The sequence below is a fragment of the Brassica napus genome, chromosome A7 (assembly GCF_020379485.1).
Source record: "Brassica napus cultivar Da-Ae chromosome A7, Da-Ae, whole genome shotgun sequence".
NCBI lineage: Eukaryota > Viridiplantae > Streptophyta > Magnoliopsida > Brassicales > Brassicaceae > Brassica > Brassica napus.
Window position 1 is genome coordinate 25,483,448 of NC_063440.1, and position 13,583 is coordinate 25,497,030.

The 13,583-nt window shown below is 31.0% G+C and overlaps 2 protein-coding genes across 2 annotated transcripts; both read right to left on the reverse strand.

Moving 5' to 3' along the window:
- Window positions 1-114: 114 nt before the first annotated feature.
- Window positions 115-863, reverse strand: BNAA07G30620D. The gene is made up of 2 exons (XM_013796911.3): window positions 609-863; window positions 115-508 (listed from the first exon to the last, which is right to left on the reverse strand). The coding sequence occupies exons 1-2, from the start codon at window positions 665-667 to the stop codon at window positions 235-237; spliced, it is 333 nt and encodes a 110-aa protein (XP_013652365.1). The 5' UTR covers window positions 668-863; the 3' UTR covers window positions 115-234.
- Window positions 864-6,711: 5,848 nt separating this feature from the next.
- Window positions 6,712-11,022, reverse strand: LOC111199522 (CLAVATA3/ESR (CLE)-related protein 1-like). Its single transcript, XM_048736203.1, has one exon. The coding sequence runs from the start codon at window positions 7,626-7,628 to the stop codon at window positions 7,407-7,409; it is 222 nt and encodes a 73-aa protein (XP_048592160.1). The 5' UTR covers window positions 7,629-11,022; the 3' UTR covers window positions 6,712-7,406.
- Between the last annotated feature and the right edge of the window lie 2,561 nt (window positions 11,023-13,583).

Below are 13,583 nucleotides of genomic sequence, written 5' to 3' on the forward strand. Positions count from 1 at the left end.
ATTTCATTTATCTACTAGCTACTATCATTATTATTCATTACCATAGGTTATATATGACAATACATATTCACTTATAATTACACACATGATGTATCATACCATATACCCATACGGTAATACAGAAAAGTAAAGTTTTTTTTATCCCTTACAACAATAATTAGACTTATAGAGAGAACAATTTTTGAGATCATGAGATCGAGATGATACAAGAGTGCTGAGTGTGATCATTTTTTATCAAGAGAACCAATTAACGAGCTCGTCAGCATTGCTGCCAGCTGGAGGAGGAGGCACATCTTGCATCACCTTCTCCTGTCCTTTTGGATAGTATATTCCTGTGGCTTCATGTGGGACCCAACTACTCTCTGACGACGACGTATCTCCGGCGACAGAGAAACCTCTTGTCGTCTTCATCTCCTCTCCAGCGCAGCCGGCGCCATCCGTCTTCACTGTCTCTCTCACTATGTCGTGCGACGCGCTCTTCTTGTGGATGGATTTCCTAAGCATCGGCCTATACATATGTACTTGCATGGGTAAGATAATCATAATTTATACAATCTTGCTTATGATCTGCATTATCAGTATGGCATGGGAAGTAGGTGTAGACTTACTTGACGAACATGGTGTTCATCGTTTGTACACCACGAGACGAGAAGGTGGTAGTTGCCATGTCAATCTCTATGATCTCTCTTACAATACTGTGGTTGAGAGTAATCGAATGTACTTGTAGATATACAATATAGTGTGTGTTGAGAGAGTTGCATCTATATATATACTACACACCAAATCATCAAATGTGAATGGAATTTTAACAAACATAAAAATAAAATAAAGGAGGGAGTGGGACGACATAGAGTGAGATAATCCATAATCACAGTTCCCAACGTATATTATCGTCAGACCCATGCCTCTCTTTGGTCATCTCCTCCACGTGGGATGATCCACTTCTTCTAGTTTTGGATCAGTTATTTTAGAAGCATTTATACACATACGTATACGCATACGTATAGTTTTGGTCTCTTGTAGCGTGATTCATGACCCACTTTGAGAACTTAATTATGATGGGCTTTGACGAAAAAATTATGATGGGCCAAATCCCATTAGAATTGCATGTATCAACTTTAAGATAAGAAGCTCATATATAGCCCATGTATTGACCTGAAATAGTCTAAAGAGCTCTCTGGTTTCTACAACGCTTTAGATGTGTTTGTAAATCGAACTTTGAGCCTAAGGGATTGATTTGACCACCATTGAGGCAATGCAGTGTGGTAAATCGGTTATGAGTCTTATGACGCCACATTACCCAAGCAGTGTTGGGAAGGTGTTTGTGGGTGAGCGTTTTGTATTGGTTTATGTATCCGGTTTAGCCAATTTAATAGTCGTTAAAGCCGGTCCTGTTTATCTTCACATTGTATTATTTTCTCAAAACTTTTACCAGTATACACAAAAACTTCATAATCCTTCTTCATCTTCTTTGTAGATTGGTAATTAAAATATGAAAATTTGGAAATAAAAGTCTGTAGAGAGCATTTCAAGGATTGGGATCCTGAAAATAATAATAGTCTTTCTGTCTTTTAATGTATGATGTTTTAGAGAGTTTTTGATGTTTTAATATGTAAGATATTTTTATTTTTCTATGTAATTTTTGATTTTATCGAAAACTGTGTAGCTAGTAATATCTTGTTTTTTGTTTTGTAATTAGTTGGATAGTTTTTAGTGGGACATTTGCTAAAACCAACCCAAATATTCAAGTCAAATGTAAAAGTGTACCCCACTTTCAGTCAAATGCAAAACCAACCTAAAGGAGTAGTGAAAGTACTATTTCACCCTTATGACCAAACAAAAAACATAAATATATTTTACGTTTCTATCCTTTGGAAGTCTACACGTAATAAAAGAAGTCTACATATATATAGACTTCCTACGAAGTCTACTTTATAGACTTGTTTTGTAGTCTACATTCTAATTTGGTCTACTAATTTAATTTTGAAAATGTATAAAAATAATTATTGTGATATTTTTAATTAATCATCAATATAATGGATAATATGAAGTAAATAAATTAAAATTTCATATAATCGAACAATTTTGAAGAATATATACTAATTTGGTTATCATGTGCTAGACTATGTTCATAGTTTAGAAACAAAAGGTTCTAACATGTTATGTCTTTTAGTAGTTGATTTCATAGGGTTAGATTTTAGATTTTGTTTTTTTTTTTGTTTTATTAACTTAAATCTGCATATTAATGTTTAGTAGTTTATATTTTGTATAAATGAGACTTTTTGATTATCAAGCAAAACATTTAGGGTTTGATATTTGTGGTTTAGGGTTTCGTAGACCTACAATAAAGTCTATTTATCTGAAGACGTCTTTTTCAGTCTATATTTTTCAATTTGTTTTACAAAAAATCATTATATTTAAACTAAGTTAAGTTCCTTAAGAATAAAAAAGTGAAATCATATACTATAACTATTAAAAAATAAAGAAATAAATTTAATAAATCATATATTAAAATTATTAAAATAATAAAGAATAAACAACAATAATTAAATTATTATAGTAGACTTCCAAAAAGGTCTACTATGTTATAGTAAGATCTACTCCAAAATTTTAATTTTAGTAGACTTCAAACGAAGTCTACAGTATCGTAAATTTTAACCTAGTTACATTTTTGTCTCCCTATATAAACAAAATTTATTCAATCTCTCTCTAAAGTGGCTGCACAAGTTCTTAAAACTCTCTCCCTTCTCTCTAAAACTTTCTCTCTTCTCTCTAAAATTCTCTCAATTGTTTCTAAATCTCTCTCATTATCTTCTTTCTCTCTAAAATTTTCTCAAGTCTTTCTCACAATATTATCTTGTCATTTTAGATATTATGATTCATGGTTTTCATCTTCTCCTTTAAAAAATGTAAGTTTTAGATCTATAGATTTTAAATGTGTATTTTATGTTTATTTCTCACAATATTATCTTTTTTTGGTAGGTATTATCACTCATGGATTTCATCATCTCCTCTAAAAATGTAAGTTTTAGATTAATAGATTTTAAATATGTATTTACATGTTTATATTCAAATAAATTTATAGATCAAGCTCTCTACATTAATTTGCTACTAGTTTACCTTATAAATTATATTATGTAAAGTATTTTCAGATTTAAAATTATTTTCACATTTCAAAATATATAGATTTTTTCAGATCTGAAAATTATCAGACAGTGTAGACTTCTAAAGAAGTTTACTAAAGCTTGCAGACTTCATATGAAGTTTACTAAACCATAAAGTTTAAGCAGACTTCATTGGAAGTCTACAAAAATATGACTTTAATTTTTTTTCTATGTTTTTTAATAATTTTATCTTATTTTGCAGGTATTTTCTTCCATAGTTGTTCTCTTCTCCTCCTAGAAATGTAAGGTTTACATCTATAGATTTAAAATATGTGTTCTAGTATTTATATTCAAATAAAGTTACATATTAAAATTCATATTAATATGTCTTTAATTTATAACTATTTTGTCTATTAAATCATATTTTTAAAAGTTTTTTAGATTTAAACTTATTTCATATTTTTAATGTATTATTTTTCAGATCTATTTTTTTTGATAGAGTAGACTTCATTTGAAATCTACTTAAAACTTACGGCTGGTAGACTTCAAATGAAGTCTACTAGCCTTGAATTTTAAGCAAATTTCATTAGAAGTTTACTCAAATATGATTTTAATTTTTATCTTATTTTTTAAAATTTTATTTTATTTTGCAGGTATTCTCTTCCAATATTTTCAAATCATCTTCCCAAAAATGTAAGCTTTCCATATATTCATTATAAGATATTTTGTGTTTATAATGAACTAAATTTATAGATTCATACATTATCTTTTTGCTTTGTTACAAGGATGACAAAAAACCATTTTTGAAATATTTTCCAGAACAAAGTATTTTCAAATTTTCTAAATGCACACTTTTAAATATGAAAATTTTCCATTAGTGTAGACTTCAACTAAAGTCTACTAAACAATAACTTTACGTAGACTTAATAAAAAGTCTACTAAAATATGATTTTATTTTTTATCTTATGTTTTTCTCATAACTCTATCTTATTTGGCAGGTACTTTTTCCAAGACTTTATTTGAAGCATCAAGATTATGAAAAATCAAACATACTCAAGAATACTTTTTAATATATTGCTCTGTAATAACTTTCATAATAAAATATTAATTTTTAAATAATTTTTTAATGCATAATCTATAAACATTGTATTCATTTTTAGTTGTTTTCACTTGTATGATATTATTAATTTTTTGTTAGATATCAATTTTTTCACAAGATCTAACCAACCAAACAAGTAAAACCACCATAAGCTAAAATAATAACTAACACACATGTGAGAAGAAGAAAATCTATACAAAATTTTCCCAAAAATTTTCAAGAATAATACTAATCAAAACAATTTGCAATAAGTATCAAGTGTATAATTATAACACATTAAATTGTGAAATTCATCCAAGACCATTAAAATTTTACTAACATACACTGTAAAATAATTAAATCATGAAAAAATATGATGAATAATACACAAATACACTTTTAATAGAATTTACGACGTAGACTTCAACTGCAGTCTACATTTGTAGATTTACAAAAACGTCTACACTTATTATTTAACATATAGTCAATCCAAATTTTTTTAGTGTATTGGCGCAGGCTTGATACACAAAGGCGTACAAAGTGTGTCTTAGATAACTCGATCAAGTTCCGTACTTGTCGATTATTCGTGACAGGCATAAGAGGAGTATATTCCTATTCGGAGTCATTTGTTTTAAATGATGTTTGGTAAGGAATAGGTTAGCACCATCTTCTCAATTTTGTTGTCCAGATCATAATCTTCTTGTGTCATTTCAAGAAGTTTACCATGTGTACAGCCATCATGCACAAGGAACATTCTTCAACCTTTCCGATTCTTCATCTTTTTCGAATATTTTGTCACCCAAAATGTCTTTGGCCCATACTTCACACTCGCTCTAAGTTTCCAACCACATCCTTGAACACGACACTTAGCCACATACAGAGTTTTTGTTGTCTTATATGCTGAAAATGTAAAATTATATTCCACAGTCACCGACTTCAGCTTTGAAACAAGCTCAGCCTTACTAGCAAAACTATAAACGAAGACTTAGAAATACGTCTACAATTATTAGCTAACAACATTGTCAAATCAAATGAATTATACCTTCATAATTATAAAAAAAAAATTATTTTCAAAATCACTCAAACCCATTAGGATTAACTAACACACACTGTCAAACAAAAAAACTAGAAAAAATTTAATGAATAATACACAAATTCACATTTTTATAGATTTTTCTATGAAGACTTAATATTTAGTCTCTGAAGATGTTGACGTTCTTTTCAGTTTACAGACGTAGACTGTCAAATAGGTCTACTCTTTGGGTTGGTTTTTGCAATTGACCATTTTACGGGTTGCTTTCTATAGTTGAATAAAAGTTGTAATTTTGTACATGTAGACTTTCATTTCAGTCTACAATTTAAAAAGGTTACTTTTTGCAATTGACCAGAATTCATCCAAGATTTGACTTTCAGAACTAGACTTCATATGCAGTCTACATGTTTGAATTTTTTTGAAAGAGGTTAGTTTTGCAATTGACCAAGTTTGACTTCAAATCAGTAGATTAAAATGAACGTCTACGGGTGTGTAGACTTCTTGTGAAGTCTACTCTCAAATCCGACGGGTTGGTTTTGCATTTGACCAAAATAAAAAAGTAGACTTTATACGCAGTCTACATTTTTTTTTTAAGATAAGAAGACTGCATATGAAGTCTACAATTTAATAAATTTTTGATTGCTTTTTAAACTTTTTGGTCAAACACAAAACTAACCTATTCCACGAAGTCAAAGTTTTGGTCAAATGCAAAACTGACCTTTTATAGACTTTGTTGGCAGTCTACATTTTGTAGACTTCCGTTGAAGTCTATTTTGAAAAGTCAAAAGTTCGGTCAAATGAAAAACTAACCTCTTTTAGGTAGACGTCTTAGTAAGTCTACCGAAAGTTTTATTTTTGTTGTCAAAGGTAAAGACGGAGACTACTGGGGAAGTCTGCGTTAGAAAAAAAATTTGTCTGCTCAATTGCAAAACTAACCCGTGCGTTGACAAATAGACTGCATCGTAAGTCTCCACGGAGGCGTAGACATACAAAACAGTCTACCGTCGCGACACAGATCTGAAAAAGAACGAAAACCATGTAAATAGTTACATTTTTCATGTGTAAAGCTTGTTTCCAACCTTTTCAACCGTCCAAACTCCAAATATGAGCAAAAAGAAGCATCTTTAACGATTCACTAATGAAGAAACTCGAAAATATGAAGTTTGTGATTATGAAAATGATAGTTATGAGAGTTTTTTAGATGGAAATGTAGAGGAGATGAGAGAAAATGAAGTTTTTTGGGTTATAATGAGAAAAAAAAGTGGTTGAAAATTGAATTCTAGAGCTTTAGAGCTCAAAAATGGTGGTTCATGGTGGTTGGAAAAATTGATGATGATGGCATTTTTGTAAATAAGAAGAAATGGTTAGGGTGTATTTGATTTTTTGTTAATTTCGAAATTAATAAAAAAATAAATAAAAATGGCAATTTTGTGAATAATTCAAAAACATAAGGATAGTATGGAAATTTTATTGATGAATAGTATGGACAAAAAAAAAAGGGTTGGTTTTGGATTTGACTTGAAAATATGGGTTGGTTTTGAAAAACACCCGTTTTTAGTTAATATTTTAATAATATTTTAAAAATAAAAAGTAACTATCTTAATAGTTATGGATTTATCTAAAACATGGATGGAGTATTAAATTGAGGTTTTGAGGGAGTATAAAAATTAAGATTAGAGACGTTGACTTCGAACTTAAAAATGTTTAATTTCTTTAAAACCAGTTATCTTTTTCCTCATTTTTTTTCTTTAACTTCGGTCACTATCTTTCACTTTTTATATTTGTATATATTTCTAATGGTGGAGATGAAGAGAAAAGAGTCCATAAATAATATATATAACAAATTTTCAATCGTATATCGACACGAGCAATTAGAAAATTAAGAGAGGATAAAATAAATTAATGTAACCTCACTTTTCATACCATTTCTTTACATTTTCTTGTTATATATACTTATGCAAACATCCGCATTAGTCTCCACTAAACTACTGTATAGAAAGAATGTATAGGGTACGTAAAGCATGCAACATTCATAAAATGTATGATGAGCAGAACTTAAGCATCAATTTATTTTGGTTACACGAACAAACAAAGCTAACATACAAAACGGATCAAAAACAGTTTTCTTCTAAACCGGTTCTCGATCGAGAAAAATACATCCCTGCAAATTTAAATCCACGAGAATTCATACTCAGTGATGACGAGGGTCGGGACCTCCAGGGCTAAGTCTCATGGACTCATTGAAACCTCTCTCCATTAGCTTTTCCATATTAGCTTTCAGCACTTTTTCTGCTTCTCTCATCATACGCCCTCGTTTATTTCCGTCTGCGTTTGTAAGCGGCCGAGATGCTGATAACCGCGACCACGAAACGCATATCAGGAACAAACACAGCCAAACTTTCATGTTAGCCATATGTTATGTGCTAGTTATTCAATATGGAAGGTGTTTATATGTTTATGTACTCTATGGTGTATTGGTGTGTGCATGTTTCCATCACACGCTTGAGGCATTTATATAGAGAATGGCATTGTGATCATGAATCTCACTGAAATGATAATATTTTTGCTAAACATTATAAAATAGATAAGGCGGTCGTAAAAGCCAATTTATAATTTGACAAATTTCCACTTCTGCAAAGTGCTCGTTCGAGATCCCATGCACTTACGATACATATATATTCTTTTTGTCATCATATAATGATTTAAAAAGATATATATATACTATCCACAAATACTTTATACATGTTACTGTTAATTAGTTTGTTATGTCTGTGTGATATATACAGTGTGTGAAAAATGTTAATAATGCAAATGATTTTGTAACTCCTAGCTAAAATTAAGAGATTAAGACATGTGTTAAGGACTTTTGAATGATAATCCATCTAAAACCAAGTTCATACTATAAAAAGGAAAATATGGGGACATATGTTAATGGTCTTTAAAGAAAAAAAAAATTGTTGTAGGTAAGAAGAGTCAATGAAAGCCATGTGCTGACTTTTGCCGCCTCTTTTTTAAAATGGCTTGGCCTTTTGATTAGTTGACCATATGAGTTAACTAACGTAAATCTGAAGTAAAGGATCTGAGTCATATGTCTTTTGATTGAATTTGTTTCTATCGACTGAAAATAATATATGATATAGTAACAGGCTAAAATAGTCTTATTTATGCCGATCAAACAAAAGTAGTGTTATTAATAGTATGCAAAACAGCTATGAATCTAATCTATAACTTGTTCATGTACTGAATAAATATTATAAAAGAACTTAGACAATATGCATGAGTGAGGTTCCAAATCAGTAAAGCTTCTTTCTCAGTTTTTCTTTAAGATTAACGAGAGAATAGGACAAAGTTAATCACTCTATTTTGCTTAAGTTTATAACCAGGACCGGCTCAAACATCTTATAGATCCTAAGGTAAAAAAGAAACGAAGACCCTTTAACATATAAATTATAAAAATACAATTCATAATATTGTTGTTACAAATCAAAATATTCACTTTTTTAATCAAAAATAAACACTGAAAAGTATTTTTGTTTCTAAACGTAAACTTAATTAACCAGAACATAGCCAAAAAATGAAAGAATATGTAATCTTTCTCCAAGATCAAGTGTATAGAAAAAAAAAACAGAAAACATGACAGCAAACGTAAATTCATAATGACACTTTTAGAAAATAATTCGTTTACTTCAATTTTCAGTTTAAGTTAGAATCTTTGAAGAATCAACTATTTTACTAAACTACGACATTTAAATTATGTCTCGCATGGAAAAAGTTTGTAGAAATAACTATTTTATGTAAAAAAAAAAGAAGTAGTCAACTTAATAAATAAATTTATTCCAAAAACATACTTAACGGCTTAACTAGTTAATGCTAACTTCATTATATTTATTACTAAATTATTTAGGTAAATAAGATTTAGTGTCCCTAAAATCAGATTATTATTGAACAACATTTCTGAATTCTGTTTGTTTAGAAATAATAGATTTACTATTTTTAAATAAAAAATTTTGTGGGCCCTGGGGAGGGTGCACTGCTCGCCCTACTACTTCAGCCCTGTTTATAACAAGTTGAATTATAAAAAGATTATTAGCGGAAACGATTTTACGGTTTTGTGGATACTAGCGTGGCACTTTAGTTAATAAGTGAAGGCTGTGAAGCACAATTCAAAGCTGTGGAGAAAAAGGGAAATTGAACACTAACTTCAGTCCAACTATTAAAGAGGCAGTATCGCGACAGGAATACATCATTTTTTTTAATTACAATATTGAGAAAACAAATATGTTAGATTCAGAGCCTCACTGGTTCAACCGCAGCGGTTGCGGTTGTGGTTGCGGGAGTTTGCGGATGCGGTTGGTTGCGGTTTCTAGCGGTTTTAAGAGATTTGTACGACTGATTCTGCAGTTAGAAATTAGTGCGTTTGCGGGATACTTATAACTTGTTAACTACCAAATGCAGCAGCGGTTAAATAATAAATTAACAATATTTACATTTTATACAATTATAAAAATATCAAAAATAATAATATTATAATAAATATAAAATTTATATTTAGAAAGTTATAGTTTAATTTTTTTTAAATATAGAAAATATTTTTATTTTAAAGTTTTATAATATTAATTAAAATATAATTGATATATTTTAGCATTTTTATAATTTCAATTTAATTTTTTTATTGAATTTTTTTATTTTTGTATTTATATTGTTTTGGAAAAAAAAAAAAATTTTTTTATCTTTCCGCAAACACCCGCAATCGCTAACGCTAGCTGGAACCAGCTTTTGAATTTATGGGGTTCATAACGATTTGGAGCGGTTTAGAGCAGTTTAGAACGGTTTGAACGATTGTTGCAAAACGCCAGCAACCGCTACCAACCGCAAAAGCTGCGTTTGCGGGTGGTAGCGAGAAAACCAGTCATACCCTGAATATACGAGAATCTTAGATTGTACGTTTGAGATACGATTAATATAGAATTATAGATACTCAAGATCGTCTTGCGCTCTATACGTCGTTTCGATTGGGTAATCAAAAGATGATTGTTTTCAAATAGTTATGGACGGTTTTTTGTCAATAAGTATTTTACTTTGTTGTTATACTAAAGATAAAGGACGAATGAGTGGAACTTAAAATAATTTTCTATATGTTTGTGGAACATTTTAACAATTTATTCGTCTTTGATAACATGCATTATGCGGAGATAACACATACCATTATGTTACATGGTCACGTTTTAATCATAAACCAATTAATAAAAATTAAAACACTTTACCACTTCGATCGATATACATATATAAATATTTCTTTTCTTTTTTTTTTGGGGTCAAAATATAAATATTTCTTATAAAATTTCTCCTCCAAACGCATTTTAAAGAAAGTACGCAAAGTGTTTTCTTATTCCTACACGTGTATTATGTGTACCAAGACATCAAATAAAGCATATTGATGATAAAAAAAACTTAGTAAATTTTTCAAAAATAGTAAATATTAATGTTTTATTTATTTATTTGTAATTTTTTAAATTGTTGGATCATGAGTTGAGTGACAAGTATATATACTTAAGTTTTTCAAATTATTTTTTATTTTCATATGAAATACCATCCCTCTTACCTTTTTTGTTGCTAAAATCCCTCTTACATTTATTTATTTAAAATGTTTAGACATTAAAAAAACTAATGAATATAGATGTTTTTAAAAATGGACAATTCTCTCAAATAGACATTTTTAAGTTTTTGTCATAAAATAGACCTAAAAAAAAACAAAATGACCAAATAAACTTTTTTATTTTGAACATTTTAATATTTTTTAGTTTTTAAAATTTGAAATCATACCCCAAAACTCCACCCCTTAAATCTAAACCCTAAACTCTAAATCATAAACTCTAAATCTAAATCCTAAACCTAAAAACACACCCCTTAATAAAATATTTTGGTCATTTTGATCCTTAGAGACTATATTTTTAATAAAAACTTTTTTAGAACTATTCTATAAAATTTCTCTTTGGAAATTGCTTCCAGCTTATATTGGATGATTCACTTAAGAGACATTAAAGAAACTATGGATGTAGATGCTCTTATATAATGCTTTCAGCTTATGATGATTTATAACAAGCACATATATACATAATAAATGTTTGGCCTCCATGCATAAACATTTTTATTAGATGTCTAGCTATTCAAATTTTGTAAATAATTTTCCTTTTCATTGATCAATAAATTAGTATTTAAAGAGATAATATACATATAAATATAAAATGTGTAATAACTTTGAAAAGAAACCTTTAATGACGTTTAATAAGTAAAGTATTGTCGGTCCTCTCAGATGATTAACTAAGGTTACTAAGGTTTAGCTATCTACATCCCACCGTGGTCCTCACTAATCTGGTCGGCACTTTCAAACATATCGCCCTCCAACTCAACTTATTCTATCCATTGGTAAAACAAACTTATTATATCCAACTTTTTATTCCATTCAAATCCAAATATAAATAAAGCATCACTTATGCTTATATTTTGAGTAAAATAACAACTCTGGTATTAAAATGGATCGCGATCGCTAAACTGAGGATAAATTAAAGAAATTTATAATGACGGTTAGATATGTATACAGTCACTCACAAGTCACGGCTTTATTACCCCTTGTTCTTTCCGTCTGCAAAAGAATTGTTACAAAAATCAGTGACTGTTAATTTGTAAAGTCAAATATATTTAAAGGAAAACGTATCAGTTTTTTGTTTGTCAGCAACCTGCATTATAAGTTCGAATCCAGATAATGATACACTGACGACATAAACAATTTTTTAAAATACATGCATGCATGCACTAATTTATAAAAAATTATAATTTTTTTTTAATATGGTTTCAATTTAATTAATTAATTTATTCATGTAATGCAGAACGAGTCTTAAACATTTTGGATCCCCAATACTGTATATAAATATTGTTGGCCCATTATTAATTGATTCTAAAATTATTAAAATTGTCAATAAGGAACTGAAAAACTTGTGACCTTTCCTTTATTGAGATGGGTAAAGATATAGGTAGAGCAGTAGAGCTGACGGTACGTTGTAGAAAATTCTGGCCCCTAAAAATTTTAATCATATCAGCGGCCCTAGACACATGGTTGACCAGCTCTTAGTTTTAGAGACTCTGATTATACATCACATAGTCTTTTATATCAGTATTCAGGACAGCTGATTCTGCCATCTAGGTGAGAGAAATTGACGAAGGTATATAGTAATTATTAACCAACACCATATAACAATTGGTAACACGGAAATGAATAGGAGAAACTGCACAGTTAATTCTAATCTTACCTCATAGACATAGATACATCACTGTCTCGTGCTTTGAAGATAACTCGGAAGGATATCTCTCTATCTCACAATGCATACATAATAAGAAGAAAGCAGCAGCAGAGCAATGCATGATTGAAGCAATATATCAAAGTCAGTGGACATTACAGGTTTGATATTCCTGGATGGTAATAAAGATTCTATAAAAGTGGCAGAAAACGTTATGTAAACCGCTCATTTTGTGTGGTAATGAAACTTCGATTAATAGACGGACCGTAAGTGAACATAAACTTTTGACTGTTTTCCTAATTCTAGAAAACTCGTACTTGTTTGTCTATACTTGGCGCACATGCATGCATGGTCAAACCAACACATACACAGACAACACACGCACACGAGCACATGAACCTTAAGGTTCGTCCAAAAAGTTACCAAAGAGAAGATAAGGAGGCAGATGAAGAAAAATTCTCTAACCTCTCTCTAGATTGAAATTCTCTAACCTCTCTCTACTCTTCTAGGTCAGCCGTCGCCGCCTCTCCCGTTTCCGGCGGTCGCCGCGCCTCTTAGGTGACCGCCGGGCCTCTCGTTTTTCTTGCTTCTCCGTCTCTCCCTCTCCGTCGGTCTTCGACGTTCTACGGTTGCTGAGGTCCGTCAAAGCTCTCATCTGGTATAGATCTGGAGCCTTCCCGCCTCCGAAGTCCGGTTGTGGAGCGTCGCTGCGCTTGAGGACGGCGTCGGCACCTCCGCGACTCGGGTTTCTCGGCTTGGGTGAGGCTCTAGCCAGATCTGGTTTTCCCGCTTGGATGAGCCTCGGTTGAGTGGTGGTCTGTAGCGGTCTTGTGAATCCCGATCTGTACTTGGTGTGCTCCTCCGTTGGTTGCGCGGTGGTGGAGTCCGGCGGGTCAGTGGTTTGTTGGGCTTGAGTACTCGCGCGTCTCAAGTCCCTGGTTTCCTCCTTCTACTTATGATCTCAAGTGGACGCGTGCGGGTCGTCGGTGTTGGTCTCCGACCCCGGCTTCTCGGTGGGAGCGCGTAGGCATGGCGGCGCGTGGGAGCCTGTTCTTCTTTCTCGCTGTGACCTT

Bases quoted from the DNA above. Each gene is read 5' to 3' on its own strand.
- BNAA07G30620D (XM_013796911.3), bottom strand. From the start codon at position 667: ATGGCAACTACCACCTTCTCGTCTCGTGGTGTACAAACGATGAACACC. The intron at 509-608 runs GTAAGTCTACAC...ACATATGTATAG, and splicing joins ATGAACACCATGTTCGTCAA to GCCGATGCTTAGGAAATCCA.
- LOC111199522 (XM_048736203.1), bottom strand. From the start codon at position 7,628: ATGGCTAACATGAAAGTTTGGCTGTGTTTGTTCCTGATATGCGTTTCG.